The sequence below is a fragment of the Brassica rapa genome, chromosome A10 (genome assembly GCF_000309985.2).
Source record: "Brassica rapa cultivar Chiifu-401-42 chromosome A10, CAAS_Brap_v3.01, whole genome shotgun sequence".
Taxonomy (NCBI): Eukaryota; Viridiplantae; Streptophyta; class Magnoliopsida; order Brassicales; family Brassicaceae; genus Brassica; species Brassica rapa.
In genome coordinates this window covers 8,103,690-8,119,473 of record NC_024804.2, presented here as the reverse complement: position 1 = coordinate 8,119,473, position 15,784 = coordinate 8,103,690, and the positions used below count along the sequence as shown (strand labels likewise).

Genomic DNA, 15,784 nt, shown 5'->3' with positions numbered 1-15,784 from the left:
AAATTGATTTGAGTTATGTTTTAAAATCTGGGTCGGGTTGGTTCTGTTTTTAATGTCGGGTCCTTTTTTTGGGCCATCGCTGGATACAAAATGCAATTAATTAATCTATAATCATGATTTCGAAATTGGATTAGAGAGGGGGAGAATAAAAACATTGGGGGGAGATCTAAAGAGGAATTATAAGTTTGGGGGGATTTTTCAAGAGCTTGATAGTTAAGAGGGTAATAAGTAGGGTGTACATGTCTAAGGGTGGTTTTAGGCAGTCAACCCTATATTTTTAGTAAAAATGATTGTATAGAGGACACATAAGTAAAGTGTGTGAAATTACTTTACAACTAATTTTTAGGAGATTATGAAATCGTAAAATCAATAACCTGAGATATTAAAAAGAATTCCAGAATCTGTAAATCAATAGAATTAAGATCTAAAATGTTAACAGTCATTATAAATTAATTTTCTACTTACACCCTTTAAGTAAAATTAAAATTGCTAAATAAATGAAATTACTAAATATAAGAACTAAAACAGATTTGATAAGTTGTTAGTACAAATTTATGGTTTGACAAGATTTTTTATTATTTCAAGTTGTAAGTGGACGGTATTGAGCACTCTTACTGGATATTTTATAATCGTACCTCATTTTATTATTGAGGTTAAAAATATTATGTGGACTCGATAGCAAAATTTAAAAAACTGTAACGAAATGATGGTTTGAATTTAAAATAATAATACATTTTGATATGTGCTTTAAAAGTGCGAGATTACTATTCAGTTGGCAATTTTTTATCCAATTGAATACTATATACAATTTTACATGATTTATATATTCTACTATTTATGCAATTTATTTTGCTTTGTGTAAATGATCTATGTCATTGTTTCTTTTATTTATCACAGCCAACTGAGTTTGATTGTTCTCTGTACCAGCAAGTGGATCAGAATTCAAACTAATAACGGATGGTGTTCTATTTCATGGTAAAAATTCTCCAAGAAGCTATAGCAAGGGGTATCTTCCTTCTCATCTCATGTATCGCAAGTGATGATTACAACGTTGTCGCCTGTCGGTGTCGTCAAGTTACAAACATATTACTGAACTTCTTCTCAAATTTCTTTTTCACTAAATTCACACTAAATCAAAAAAAAAAATTAAGTTAGGATAGATATAGGAAGGAGAACAATAAAAGTTTATATAAAATTAAATATATCTATGTCAAGTACAGTTCTAATGATATAAATGAATTTTTATTATTATGTTTTTTTTTTAGATATATAAATTTTGTTTTAAACAATTGGGGTTTTAAAAAAGGGGGGCCCCTAAACCCAGGTTTCATCCAGCTGTGCTCAGGAACACCCTTGGCTTAGCTTACCACAAAATTAGGTCAAAAGACTTATATAATGTCTCACTAACCCACAAAAACCCAATACCATCTCATGGATAAATATCATTGGCTCATACTTAAAATATGTGATTGTGTTACCTAGAGCATCAAAGTGTTCAAAATGAGTTTCTAAAATGATCACTTTGATCTTTTAGATTAACTTCTCATTTTCACCACAATCACGCCATTGGATTTCCCCACTAGGAGAAACCCAACACCTATATATCACCTTTTCAGTTGGAAACTTCCAAAGAGACGTCTGCAATACAATACATCTCTACTTCTGGTGGGAAAAATATTAGTTACCAGAAAATTGATGATATGACTTATAAAGAAAAAATGGTACCCCATGCCATAAAAAAACAAATATTTCATCCGGCCCGCCTACTCTATATTCTCTAGCCGTCCATCGCAGATTCTTCCAACCGACACAAAAACCTATAAAATAAGATATCCGCACTATTTTGTCTAGAATATTTTTAACAAATTTACTCAATAGCAATTCTGAGAATATTATATTCATGGAACAGCATGTCATAGACAATGATGTGAAACGATGTATATTTTTGAACTAGGAAAATTTGTTTCATTTATAAAATTTTAAAGATTTGATGCTTCTTATTCATATTATGAAAGATATTTCCGGCTGTTCACGAAAAAAGAAATTAGCTTTTAAAAGAGACACTTTCCAAACCTAAAACTTAGTATTAGGTAGCAAATTGTCCCTTCATAACATCGTCAAGGAATGCATATAATTTTAAAAACAAAATAAGCTCACTTTCGTGTTGACAATATGACCGGTAAATTGAATAAAACCCCTTGAAGTTAAGGAAAACAATAATAATTTGATAACTAATTAATGAAGGAAAATTCTTGCGAGAGCAAGAGAGACAGGGTAAATATCAAGATTCAAGAGTGATCCTTCAACCATTATCATGAGTCGTTACTTAGTTGTCTTATTTTATATTAATAATAATAATAATATAGAAACTTTATAAGACTCGATGGTTTATTTATTTATATTTTTATCAAAGACTCGATGGTTTATTTAAAGGACTTCGTTGTCTCTGAAACTTGGAGCACGAATGTGGCTTCTCTTTGCGTTGCCTCTTTGAGAATACAAGATTCAATCGCTTTATTTGGCTTCAAGATATCAAAATGAGAGTGTCTGCAACAACTTCTTCTCTTTGGGTACAAGCATCATAGCTACATCTTTTATTGATCAGGTATGTAAAACTTGTGATTCCTTTTCAGGTGTATTAGAGTATATGATCTCAGATCATACATTTCGTGTTTTGAAAATGTTTCCTAGTTATTAGGCTTGATTTTTTAAATTTGTCTCCAGTTGCATTGTCTAGTTGTCCATCGAAGTAAGACTTTTGGAATGTATAAATTTGTGATACCAAAGCGTCTTCTTGATCCATGTTCTATCTGTTTGAAATCACCATCTGGTCAGAAGCTTTACAGTCATTATTTCATCAAAATGTGATATCATTTTGTCTTCTGTTCCTTGGTTTCCTCATTTTGGTTTGACTCAATGATCTTAATTTGATCTCCTTAAATGGCTTTGGACACAGTTTAGTATCTCATTTGGTTAGAGGAAAGCCAAGCAGCTTAAATGGACTTTTTTTTCAAAAAGTCGTATCTGGAACCCAAGCCGGTGCTGGACCAGCTTCCTACGAAGGCCGGCTCTAATGTAGCGTCTCCTTATCAATCGATGACCATTGCGATCGCTATTAGTGGGAGCAGCAAAAGCAAGAAAATAGTTAAGTGGGCGGTCGAAAAGTTCTCTTCTGACAAAAACGTTGTGTTCAAGCTGATTCATGTCCATTTAAAGATTACTTCTGTACCTACACCTTGTAAGTTCCAAACTATTTCTTCTCTACCTGAGACTTAATAGCCTGATACGGGTTTATACTTCCTTCCTAAGCTGGAAAGATAGTCTCTATCTCTGAGGCACCAGAAGATGTGGCGGCTACTTATAGACGACAAGTGATGGATGAGACTAAAGAAACTCTTCTTAAACCTTACAAAAGGATGTGCGAGCGGAAAAAGGTTTGTCTTTCTTGGTCTTCTTTTATCATAATATATCTTACAGCTATTTAAAGAGTTTTTTGTTTTCTGAATCTTGTTCACATAGGTTGCTGTAGAACTTCAAGTTCTTGAATCAAATAGCGTTGCAGTGGCGATAACCAGAGAGGTTAGTAAGCATTTGATAAGCAGGCTTGTCGTTGGACGCTCATCTCATGTTGGCTTGTATGGGTACGGCTTGAAACGTTATGTGTTTGGTTTGACCGTTTGATTATATATGTAATTGAAGTTCTTGATGAGTTTATGCGTTGAGACAATATTGCATATATAGGAATCGTGATGTTACCGCGAAAATAGCAGCCTATGTGTCAAACCTTTGCACAATCTATGTTGTCTCAAAAGGAGTCTACATTATTTCGAAACAGTCGTCGTCAGATGTGCAGATGAATGAAACTATAACAAATTCTGGTAGTGAGAGAACCGATACATCTAGTTGTTCTTCTGGTTCAGGACATACCTCAGGTTTGGGGCTTTCATCAATCTTTAACTAGTCTACAAACTAACGTATGATTCATATGAGTCTAAGTTTTCTTATGTACATTCTTTAGATGCAATGTCAAATGCACCGAAATCCAAATCTCTTGCTATGTCCGACAAGAGATTGCAACATCTCCCGACAATAGTAAGAGGGGTTTCAGTTCGTATGGAAACTAATTCTGTTGACTCATATGGAACTACAAGCATGTTCTCGGATGCTGAAGAGGAAGTTAGCAAGAGAAGTAGCCCTGAAACATCGCGTACTGTTTCTTGGAATCCTCCTCGGAGTTATATGTCTAGCAACGATAATGTTACTCAAAGTGAAGATTATTTCACAGACAACCAGGTAAGTACATTAAGGTTCCATTATAAATTTTCTTAAACCTCCTTTTGAACTCGAAAGCAGTTGGAAATGAGAGATGTTTTCGTTGATTTAAGGACACGTTCCAAGAAATTAGAAAGCTGAGGGATGAACTTAGACGGGCTCAAGGAATGTATGAACTGGCTCAAGTAGAAGCCTTGGATGCTTCTCGCAAGGTCCATTTTATAGATAATTGGATAAATTTTATTTGATGAAGCTTCTTAGCTATATATTGGTTTGTGTTTAATATATTTGCCACCTTTATGTGTGTCAGCTGAATGAGCTTCATGAGTTTGAAGAATTAACGCTTATGGAACATGTAACAAAGGCGTTAGAAGAAAAGGAAACACGGACGTTTGAGCAGATGAGAAGGGAAGCCAGAGATGTCGCACACAGAAGAGAAGCCGAGATGAAAGCCACCAGTGAAGCCCAAGAGAAGGAGAAGCTTAAAGAAAGTTCCCTTGTTTCTCCTAAACTGCAATACCAAGAGTTCACTTGGGAAGAAATCAAAACCGCAACTTCATCATTCTCTAAAGATTTAAAGATTGGAATGGGAGCTTACGGGGATGTTTACAAATGCAATCTGCATCATACAATCGCTGCTGTTAAAGTTTTGCATTCCCCGGAAAGTAATCTATCCAAGCAATTCGATCAAGAGGTATGGAGACAGCCTAGCCTAAGCGTTTTTCTTGATTGAAGTTTTCATGATCTTTCTTTCTAAAAAAAACGAAGCTTAGACATTTTTATTATCTGTTATTAGCTCAAAATCTTGGGAAAAATCAGGCATCCACACTTGGTTCTCCTACTAGGTGCGTGTCCAGAGCAGGGTGCCCTAGTCTACGAGTACATGGAAAATGGTAGCTTGGAAGATAGACTGTTCAGAGTCAACAATAGTCAACCAATCCCGTGGTTCGTCCGGTTCAGGATAGCTTGGGAAGTAGCATCAGCGCTAGTTTTCCTCCACAAATCAAAGCCGAGACCAATCATCCACCGTGATCTTAAACCAGCCAACATCTTGCTTGACCATAACTTTGTCAGCAAAGTAGGAGACGTGGGCATCTCCACAATGATCCAAGTCGACCCTTTATTAACACAATTCACAACGTACAAACAGACAAGCCCCGTGGGAACATTATGCTATATCGATCCTGAATATCAACGAACCGGGAGGTTATCTCCCAAATCAGACGTTTATGCGTTTGGAATGATCATACTGCAGCTTCTTACCGCTCTCCCGGCTATAGCGCTGACGTATAAAGTAGAAATGGCCATGGAGAACAATGACGACGAGGAGTTGATAAAGATTCTTGATAAAAAGGCTGGTGATTGGCCAATGGAAGAAACCCGGAAATTAGCTGCTTTAGCCCTCTATTGTACAGAGATCCGTGCTAAAGACAGGCCTGATCTTGAAAATCAGATTCTTCCAACGTTGGAGAGCTTGAACAAGGTAGCTGAAAATGCAAGAACCTTGATTTCCTATGAACCGAAGCAACCTCCAAGCCATTTCTTCTGCCCTTTACTTAAGGTAATAACTTGTTCATTACGAAACCTATTTCTTGCGAGAGAAGTTTGTTAGAAGAATGCTTTTATGTGTTGCAGGATGTGATGAATGAGCCATGTGTTGCGTCTGATGGTTATACCTATGACCGGCGAGCCATAGAAGAATGGATGGCGGACCACCGTACCTCGCCGGTGACTAATTTGCCGTTACAAAACATTAACCTTTTGCCCAATCACACTCTTTATGCAGCCATTGTTGAGTGGAGATGTAGTAATCAGTAAGGCAAACAAAAGTGCGCGCTCCGTTTTGGTGTCTCCTCTTTTCTGAAATTGCGTGTCTAGCGTTTATAGCCTACATTAACGGATGGTGTTCTCATAGCCATTTTCTTGCTTCTTCTGCTTTGGTTCAACATCTTATTATTTCTCCCGTAACTTCATACAAGATTACACCTATCAGTGTCTAACAAATTAATCGTAACCATATTGATACATGATCATTGAAGTGTAGCAAGATTCCAATGAGCACGTGTTTAAGCTTCATATATGCGATGTGGTTACAGTCTCGAGGTCTAGGAGATAAAAGATAAAGAAAGTGAAACAAGATGATAATTGTAATGCTTGCCTCCCTCAAAACCGATCAAGGGTTTAGAATCTGGGTTTAGAATGTGGGGTACCAATGTAGGACCGCGAAAATCATGATTGAAAATCACGAAACAAAAATCGAATAAACGATAATGTAGATGTAAAAAACGTTTAGAAAATCGTTAAGGAAATAGACTGAATTTATGGAATCGAGATATGATATCTTTCCTTAACTCAATAAATCTCCCATAATGTGAGACGGTTTGGATGCGAATTTTGAATTCTAGGATACAACCACGATGAGACTGTTTCACTGCCGCCCAAAACAGAATCTGCGAACTAACTACTACTTTATACTCTCGAGACTTACTAAGTAAAAGAAGAAAAAGACCTAAAGAGTTTTGCTTGTGAGAAGCTTGATTTTGTGTGTGTGTGTTTGCATATATACGTTGCATCTATACGTTGTAATTATATCAAAAAATCATATATGTCTTGTTGCATTAATACTATTAAATTGCAAGTAAAAAATTAATTGCAAATTTGCAATGTTGTTTGCTATTATTTTACGTAGCAATGGCTTGTCACTATTTATGTTGCAAAAGTATGTTGTAAATATACAAAAAAGTTGCTATCAAAAATTGTTGCAAATATATGACAGATTCAGCAACAACTCAATTCATTGCTAATTTTGCTACATCTATGCAACAAACATGAATTTGCAACGTACAAACATTAAGAAGTTAAAATTTGTCATATTTTTGTTGTAATCTTATATTTGCAATAATATATTACCATATTGCAACAATATATGCAATATGACTATTTTTTGTAGCGAAACCCAAAAACTACAGGAAAGAAACCTTGAGCGGAGACTCAAGAAAGATAAACACAAACCTTGTCGAAATACCAGTCAAACTCCAAAAGGCTAAATAAATCTGAACCTCCTTTACAACTAAGACCATTAAAGCATAAAATCGAAGCTTTTTTTTTATAAAAAAAATCAAAGCTAAGATCACTAACGAGACTTCATCGTGGGAACCGAGCCAGAGATACCAGTACAATGAACAACCAGTGGCCGCCTGAAAACCGCTGCTCCAGGTTCAATGAAAGAATTACAAACCCACATCAGAGCCGGTTTAACCTACACCACGCACCAGGAAACAGTTTCGAATCTAAAAAGACATCCCGAGAAAGCCAGCAACAGCCAAAGACACCCGCTCTATAAACCGAGCATCTCGTAGTATCTATCACCTCAACTCAGCCTAATCTAAAGAAACCACCTTCACCATTCTCTAAACATATTCGAAAATGACTACAAATAGGAGATACACTTGACACATCGAACGACTAATTTCACCAGCGTCGGAACCCTACCATCTCGTCCACAACCACCGCACAGAGCCACTGCGACCCAATCCCACCACTACTCCAACAACATTGTAGGGTAAGATCCAAAATATTATAAAAAGAGCTAATTGGAACTGTCAAACCGTCGGAGCATGACAAACACACGACGGTAGCTTATTCAGGGCTAGGGTTCTGTTTGAGAGAGAAAAAATGATATATTTTTTTAAGTGGATTTAGATATGTGTCAGATCTTATATCCTCATATCATAATTTTTGAAGTTCCAAAAAAAAATTTATATATCTAAATACTAAAGATGTAAATAATAAATCTCATATAAAATTTCACTATTTAGATCCTTAATTGAGTTTTTACACTTCTTATAATTTATATTACACAAATAATTTTATTAATAGATTTAATTTCAGTTTAGTACTTATAATTATATATCTTACATATACTATTTATCACATATATATTAAAATAAAAATATTATAATATGAATATGTAGAACATGTTACATAACATTGAAAATAGTCTTACACAATATTATGTTAAGAAGATTAACATAAAATTACTGCTTATATATATATATTACATAAATAATTACGAAAATTAAATACAATAAAGGAATTTTTCATGAATATAAAAATACTACACGATTTATTTTGGCGACCAAATTATTGTCTATAAAATTTGGACTAGGAGATTTAATATATATATATATATATATAATTATTATAATTATCTAATAATTTTATTTAATAACATTCTATATATACTTTGGGTATGTTGTAGAATTAATTATAAAATTTTATTACTATAGTTAATTATGGTTGATATGAAGGACTATAGTGCAGAATATAATTTTATTAAAAATGTATTAGAAGATGTACAATTACAACTGGAGAACAATACTAAGGCTCCAATTGGTGACTATAATTTAGGAATATTTTTTTGTTAAATTCTCTATTCCTCTAATTTTATACAAATCATGCTGAATTATTTGTCAATTTTATTATATATATCTTCCATTAAATTCCTCTATTTTCCTAATATGTAGATGAATTAATGAATAACTTTATTCCTTCTAAGTTTTGGAAAAAAAAATCCATAGCAATTTCTCTTTTTATATCTATTCATTGCCTCAATTGAAAATTTATTCATTTATTTTTCCATTTTTTTATTCATCAGTGTTATCAATTGAGCCCAAATTTTTATATAAATTAGAAACACCCTTAAAATAAAGTTGTTGAGATGCATGTTCTTACAACCTTTCAACCAAAAAAAATGTAATAATCAATATTAAAATGATTGAATAAGTCTGCATATATTTTTCCTTGTGAGAGAAGTAAACATATCCAAAGAATTTTTTTTTTGACATCGAAAAACTCAAACATGAGTTGGTCTAGATAATCCAACCGGAATAGAACAACAAATAAATAAAGTATCCTAGGGCTGGGCAAATAAACCGAACCCGAATATCCGAACTGAACCCGATCCGATAAAAAGGAATCTGAACCGATCCGAACCCGACGTAAATACCGATTAGATCTTGTTTTATGGTATTTTGGGTTATGGGTATTATCCGAACCGAATCCGAACCTAAATGAGTACCCGATAGAACCCGAAAGATTCAAAATCCATCAAAATAGCTTGTACCAAACATGATCTTAATTCCTAATATGTATCCAAAATACACTAATATATTATTGAACATCTAAAATAATTATCTATTACATTAAGGTTGGTAGTTTAAGTTGGCGGTTGAAGCTTGAAGTTTTTAGATTTTGGTTTTGTTTTCATTGAATAATGTTTCTTATTTCATGAGAACTTGGTTTTCGTTTTATGCTTTCTTTTATTTGGTTTTCTTTCTATCAATAACTATGTTTACCTTTCGTTTGATTTTAAATAATCGTGTTTGATGTTCATTTCTTATTTTTGAATCAATTTTACTTATGTTTTGGTTACAAAATATATATAAATCATGTATTTTAAAACCGAAGAACCGATTTTACTTATGTTTTGGTTACAAAGTAGATACAAATTACATACTTTTAAACCAAATAACCGATTGGGATCCGAACCCGAAAGTACATCGGGTTGTACTGGTTCTTTGAAGATTTACTAACTCCGACCCGAATCCAAGAGAATCTGAACTGGTCCCGAACCGAACTTTCATAAAACTCGAATGTGGCTGATTTTGATAAACCCGAAAAATCGAGACCCGATTGGGACCCCGAATGCCAATGCCTACAGTATCCAAAGAAAAAAAATTAAAGAGATGGAAACATGTATTTTGTATTTAAAAAGTGTATATTGACTTTATGCCACATATAGAATTTGACTAAAATAATTAATTTACGAAAACGTTATGTGGCAGTAACGAGGAACTTAACAAGACGCAATATGAGGTGTGACAATTACTGTCCGAGATGTGGAGAACTAGAGGAAACAGTAACCCATGCCATTTTTGAATGTCCACCAGCTCTCCAAGTTTGGTCATTATCGTCCACTCCGACAAGCCCAGATATATTTCCCGTATCAAGTGTCTACACGAATATGGACTTTCTGTTTTGGAGGAAGAATAGCATTATTGAGCCAGAACTCGACAGAGATCCTTATCCCTGGATAATATGGTATATTTGGAAGGCTAGGAATGAAAAACTTTTTAGGGGTATAGACAGAGATCCTTTGGAACTAGTTCGACATGCAGAAAGTGAATGCAAAGCCTGGTTTGATGCTAACGAACTGGTGCAACCAGTGGTACAAGATAACAACCCGGTGGCAACCCAAGTCATAAGCTTGGGTAATATCTGCTTATTAGATGGATCTTGGACATCTTCTGCTCAATTCAGTGGATGCGGATGGGTATTGATGGACAGTAATGGGAACATTCAACTTATGGGAACAAGGAACTTCACTCGGCGCGAATCAGCCTTGCATTCGGAAGTAGAAGCACTGCGATGGGCGATGGAGAATATGCTTCAACACTCAACATGTCAGAGCTTTGGAACGGATTGTAAGGAGCTGATTGCAATGATAAAGGACCCTCAGGCGTGGCCAAGTTTTGCGACGGAGTTGGAGAGGATAGAGACGTTACAGATATGCTTCCCGGACTTCAGCATCATGCATGTTCCACGAACGCGAAACCAGATTTCAGACTTTTTAGCTAAGACTGCAAGATCTTTCCATAGGGAGTTACTTTTTATTGGTTGTTCTATTCCGGTCTGGTTACCTAGACCACCTCAAGTTTGAGTAATAGAATAGCCTTTCGACGTCAAAAAAAAAAAAAAAAAACAAATTCTAACTATTTAACAATCAATTCCTAAAAACACTGTTTGCACACGTAACTTGCGTGCGTGCAAGTATCCGTCTATCGCTATTCAATTTAATTATCAAAATTCTGGATTATGATCTTATCCAAATTCTGTTAATTCTATTTAAAAGAAAACAATCTGTAATATTAATTATTCTATAAAATGCAGATTTTCATTAGTGACTCTTTTTTACTTAAGAATTCATCATATACAAGTACCATTTTAATATAAAGAATCGTAGGAAAAGATAACAAATACTTAAATAAGATGATAACACTTATCTAAGCAAAAAAAAAATGATAACATTTATGATTTATCACTTTATCAGTGGACAACATAGTAATTATACGACAACAATCAAATAACAAACTTTTGTTGTCGAATAAAAACCACAGATGGGAAAAAAAAAACACATATGGTTAAGTGGGGTCCATAACTGGTGTTTGATTATTTGTCTTTTAAATTGGCTTTTCATACACGTCACCGGCCACTCCCGTCGTCGTTTCCATTTTCCTTCCTCTGGTTTATAATAGATTCGATTATTTTGTCATACCTCCATTAAATCGAAGGTTTCTTCTTCCCAACGCTATTCAGTTTATCGATTCTTTACATTCCCCTTTCTTTTCTTTGGATTTGGATTTTGCTCTGATTCCTTTCGCAGATTACTATATATTAACCTTCTTTTGATTCGAAATTTTAATTTGATTCCTAAAAGACCCAATTTGATTTTCAGAAACCCTAGATTCGTGTTTTTTGATCGATTCGATGAAGAAGATATGCGTGATTTTCCTTGTACTAGTTTCCTTCTTCTTCTTATCCTCCGCGTGTTCCGACGAAACTTCCCTGTTGCCGAAGCCGTCGATTCTCCAGTACCCGTCGGAACACAAGAAAGTCGACGGCGAGGAGGTCAATTTATACTGCACGAGCTGGAGATTCGCGGCGGAGACCAACAATCTCGCGCCGTGGAGCACGATTCCGGCGGAGTGCGCGGATTACGTGAAGGACTACGTGATGGGTAGAGGTTACGCCACCGATCTGGAGAGCCTCTCTGAAGAGGCTTCGATCTTCGCGAGCAGCGTCGAGTTCTCCGGCGACGGCAAAGATATTTGGGTTTTCGACATCGACGAGACTCTCTTGTCCAATCTTCCCTATTACATTGACCATGCCTTCGGGTACACGTCTCCTCCTTCACCCTTTCTTTCTTTTTTTTTATTGGTTTCTCAATCTTGTTTGCAGGCTTGAGCTTTTTGATCACTCGGAGTTTGATAAGTGGGTAGAGAGAGGAGTGGCACCACCCATAGCACCAAGCTTGAAGCTTTACCAAAGAGTGATTGCTTTGGGTTACAAGATTTTCTTGCTTACAGGCAGGAAAGAGACCCACAGGCTTGTCACTGTTGAAAACCTCATCAATGCTGGTTTCCAGAACTGGGACAAGCTTATTCTCAGGTATGTCGGAAACAGAGAGTTTTTGTTGTTTATTTTCCCCATTGCAATCTTTTTGTGTGTGCGCTTAGATCTTTCTTTTTTTCTTTCGCCTTGTAGATCTCCAGATGAACAGCACAAAATGGCGACGCTGTACAAATCTGAGAAGAGGGATGAGATGGTGAAAGAGGGATATAGGATTAGAGGCAATTGAGGTGATCAGTGGAGTGATTTGTTGGGTTCCTCCATTTCTCAACGATCTTTCAAACTCCCTAATCCAATGTATTATATCCCCTGAAGAGTGAAGAAGACAAGAGAGCACCGTGTAGATACCAGCGATAATGAAAATGTTGTTATTTTGTTTGCCTCCCGCTTGTAATTTGTCAGCTATTAAATGTACTAATGACAGAATGCTATGTTTCAGAAACGCTTCTTTGGATAATAATAATATGGTATAGAGTTGACATAAATCTTACTAACATCCATTTTCTTGTTAGACCATCTTTATCGCTGGCTTTTAGAAGGGTCTCTTAGCATAATTTTGATTTAAAGAAAAAAGAAAAATTGTAATTAAAACAAGATATGTCTCCTAATTAGGTACCAGAAGATACGTCTCTTCTCTTCCTCTATCTCTTCTCTCTCTTGATCTCCATGGCTTTCTCCCCCGGATCCTTCCCCCGCCGGAAACCTTCACCAATCTGCTGATGGACTCCGACTTCGACGCCAAGACATTCCGCAAGAACTTGACGAGAAGCCATAACGACAATCGCAAAGGGTTTGGTCACAAAGAGGAGACTCTCAAGCTCATGAATCGCGAGCACACCAGTAAGTTCCGCTCTTTGTTGGATGCTCTTGTTTTTGAGAGTGTTGGTTTTTAATTGAAAAAATGTTTGTTGTTTAGTTGCTCTGTTTTTGATAATCTCATGTTTGGGTTAATAATTGAATTTGGTAAAGTAGAAGAAGTGGGGTTTGTAAGAGATTGATCATAGTTTCATCTTGGATGGTAATTTATCTTTGTTTTGTATTGGGAAACTCTCAGGTGATATACTGGAGACGCTGAAAACAAATGGATTCAAAGGAGGTTTAAACTCTCAAACCCTTCTTCTTCTTCTGTTTGTTTTTTGCTAGTGTCGCATGATCAATCCGTTTTACACTGTGAATTTTCCTTGTTGACAGAACAAGAACACGCCATGGCTATCAGTACCACAGTTTGGAGATTGGGATCAGAAAGGAGGAAACATACCTGATTACTCATTGGACTTCTCAAAGATCAGAGAGATGAGGAAACAGAACAAGAGGGATCCTTCTCGAGCCAGTCTTGGCAACGAAGAAGAAGACACCATTAACCCTTTTCATAACCAACCACCCACTTCTCATGATAATACTAAGCCTTCTCTTGGTAATACTAAGCCTAAATTCATGAAATCACTCTGAATCGAGTTGGGATCGGGTGATGATCGCCAATCGCAAGTGTACTTTTGATTTTGAGATTCTTGGTTTTTTCAGATATACAGAAAGAAGAGAGAACGGTACAGAAAACTATTAAAGAGGCTGCTAAGCGGAATGATATGGTCTCAGCTAAGGTAGACTCTTAAAAAAAGTGTAATCTTTGGATGTGTTTTGTGATTTTGGTTCTGTGGTGGTGTTACAGGCGCTTGCTAAGGAGATTGTGAGTTCGAGAAGAACAGTGAACAAGTTATATGAAAACAAGTCGCAGATGAATAAGTTATATGAAAACAAGGCGAGTTGTGTCGGTATTGAAGAGGTAGAAACACAGAGAAATCAAGTGTTGTTGTTAAGTATGTGGATTGAGAAACTGATGGGTTTTGTCTGTCTTGATGAGTACAGGAAGTGAGAAGAATCAAGAAGGAGCATCATGAAGATGATGGTGCAATAGAAAATGATAGAGTTAAAGGTTATCTTAAGCATGAAACATCAGGTTCTTGTTACAACTCATAGAATCTTTTGCTCTGTTTTTTGATAAGTTTTTTAATACTTTGTTGGAACTAGAACTATACCATGATTTGGTATAGAATCATTTGGTTGTTTTTTCTTCTTCTTTGAATAGTTTTGATCGTGGTGGAGAAAGATGATTCAAAAGATTTCAACACTTTTTTTTTCAAGAACTCTAAAATAAGAAATTTGCAATGGACCACACAAATATACCTATCTCTTAACTATGTCTCTTAAACTTACTTTTTCAACTAAAAATTATTAAAAAAAGATTAAGAGCCCCTAAATGAGTATTTGGGATAATGATGCTCTTAAGCTCTTTCTCAATAAAAAAAACATCCATTTTGTTGTCGTCATTGTCTATAAGACTATGGATGCTAAGAAACCATCAGTTTCCAAAGTTTTTTTTTATCCCTTATATGATTTCTTTGGTAGGATAAAAATTGAAAATTTACCAGAAAAAAAGATGGAAGAACTAGAGAATTCTAAAACCTCCAAAATTTTCAAAGAAATCTTGATACTTTTTTTTTTTGATACTGTGAAATCTTGATACTTCATTATAACCCAGACATGACTGCATTTTCTTTAAAAGAATATTTGTTGAAAAACCTATTTTTCATGTGGAAGAAGTGACAACTAAACTTGTTCTTTGCTTCACATTTATCATTTACGATATATATATAAGTTGATTACATAATGGGCTACATTATGTCTTTCTCTTGCACTAAAAGACACATAGCACATGTGAGGCACTTCCCCTTGCCCAAAGACAAAAAGTTGACTAATATACTTTTACCAAAGGCAGCTTGATATTTTGCTTCCCAAAAGGAAACTAGTTTGGTCTATGGAGCTCGGTTTAGGTTTAGGTTTATTGATTGAAGTCACTTAATTTAGTCCGTCGGATCTGGATCTTGTGTTTTCAATCAAAGGCCAAAATTGAAACTTAAGAAGTAAGACATCTATGATAAAGGACGTGAATTTGTTGTGTTGGGTGTGGAGGAAGCGACTCTCGTTGTTATAGTTTCTGTCTTTATTGGAGCTGTTCTTGGCAAACATTGAAGGTGTCGATTTGTTCTTGTTTTGGGTTTGACATTAATCGATCCAACTCATTTGCTTTAACGCTTGATATTTGTGTTTCAGGTTGGTGCGATGGAGGATCAGTGCATGGTCATGTGCGGCGAGTGGGTTTGTGATAATGGAGGGAAGTGGGATTTTGTGCTTGACAAGCGTCAGATGGCGCGGCTAGTTCCTTTGTACGAAGGAATGAGCTTGCGAGAGTGATACCACTCAAATTACCCTAAGGAGTGTTACTCTCATCAAAAGAGGTTCATATGTAGTATTTAGGGATCGAATC

The 15,784-nt window shown here is 35.6% G+C and overlaps 2 protein-coding genes across 3 annotated transcripts; both read left to right on the top strand.

Moving 5' to 3' along the window:
- The first annotated feature begins 6 nt into the window (after positions 1-6).
- Positions 7-12,906, top strand: LOC103844387 (putative U-box domain-containing protein 53). The gene is made up of 11 exons (XM_009121179.3): positions 7-2,605; positions 2,957-3,238; positions 3,310-3,434; positions 3,520-3,641; positions 3,742-3,932; positions 4,019-4,293; positions 4,386-4,484; positions 4,583-4,966; positions 5,069-5,833; positions 5,908-12,501; positions 12,598-12,906. Exons 2-10 carry the CDS (start codon positions 2,998-3,000, stop codon positions 6,088-6,090), a joined length of 2,385 nt encoding a protein of 794 aa, XP_009119427.2. The 5' UTR covers positions 7-2,605; positions 2,957-2,997; the 3' UTR covers positions 6,091-12,501; positions 12,598-12,906.
- Positions 11,758-12,947, top strand: LOC103844386 (acid phosphatase 1). 2 transcript variants are annotated; one of them, XM_033282264.1, is made up of 3 exons: positions 11,758-12,227; positions 12,292-12,525; positions 12,570-12,947. In XM_033282264.1, the coding sequence occupies exons 1-3, from the start codon at positions 11,821-11,823 to the stop codon at positions 12,595-12,597; spliced, it is 669 nt and encodes a 222-aa protein (XP_033138155.1). In that variant the 5' UTR covers positions 11,758-11,820; the 3' UTR covers positions 12,598-12,947. The 2 variants fall into 2 exon arrangements, with proteins under 2 accessions (XP_033138155.1, XP_018510996.1); XM_018655480.2 differs by having other exon boundaries at positions 12,292-12,501; positions 12,598-12,934.
- The last annotated feature ends 2,837 nt before the right edge of the window (positions 12,948-15,784 follow it).

What these genes read in the sequence shown, in the direction of transcription:
- LOC103844387 (XM_009121179.3), top strand. Translation starts at nt 2,998, where the DNA reads ATGGACTTTTTTTTCAAAAAGTCGTATCTGGAACCCAAGCCGGTGCTG. An exon ending in GGATGTGCGAGCGGAAAAAG is followed by an intron (nt 3,435 to 3,519) that starts GTTTGTCTTTCT and finishes TTGTTCACATAG; the next exon opens with GTTGCTGTAGAACTTCAAGT. An exon ending in TCTTCTGCCCTTTACTTAAG is followed by an intron (nt 5,834 to 5,907) that starts GTAATAACTTGT and finishes TATGTGTTGCAG; the next exon opens with GATGTGATGAATGAGCCATG.
- LOC103844386 (XM_018655480.2), top strand. Translation starts at nt 11,821, where the DNA reads ATGAAGAAGATATGCGTGATTTTCCTTGTACTAGTTTCCTTCTTCTTC. An exon ending in TACATTGACCATGCCTTCGG is followed by an intron (nt 12,228 to 12,291) that starts GTACACGTCTCC and finishes TCTTGTTTGCAG; the next exon opens with GCTTGAGCTTTTTGATCACT. An exon ending in TGGGACAAGCTTATTCTCAG is followed by an intron (nt 12,502 to 12,597) that starts GTATGTCGGAAA and finishes TTCGCCTTGTAG; the next exon opens with ATCTCCAGATGAACAGCACA.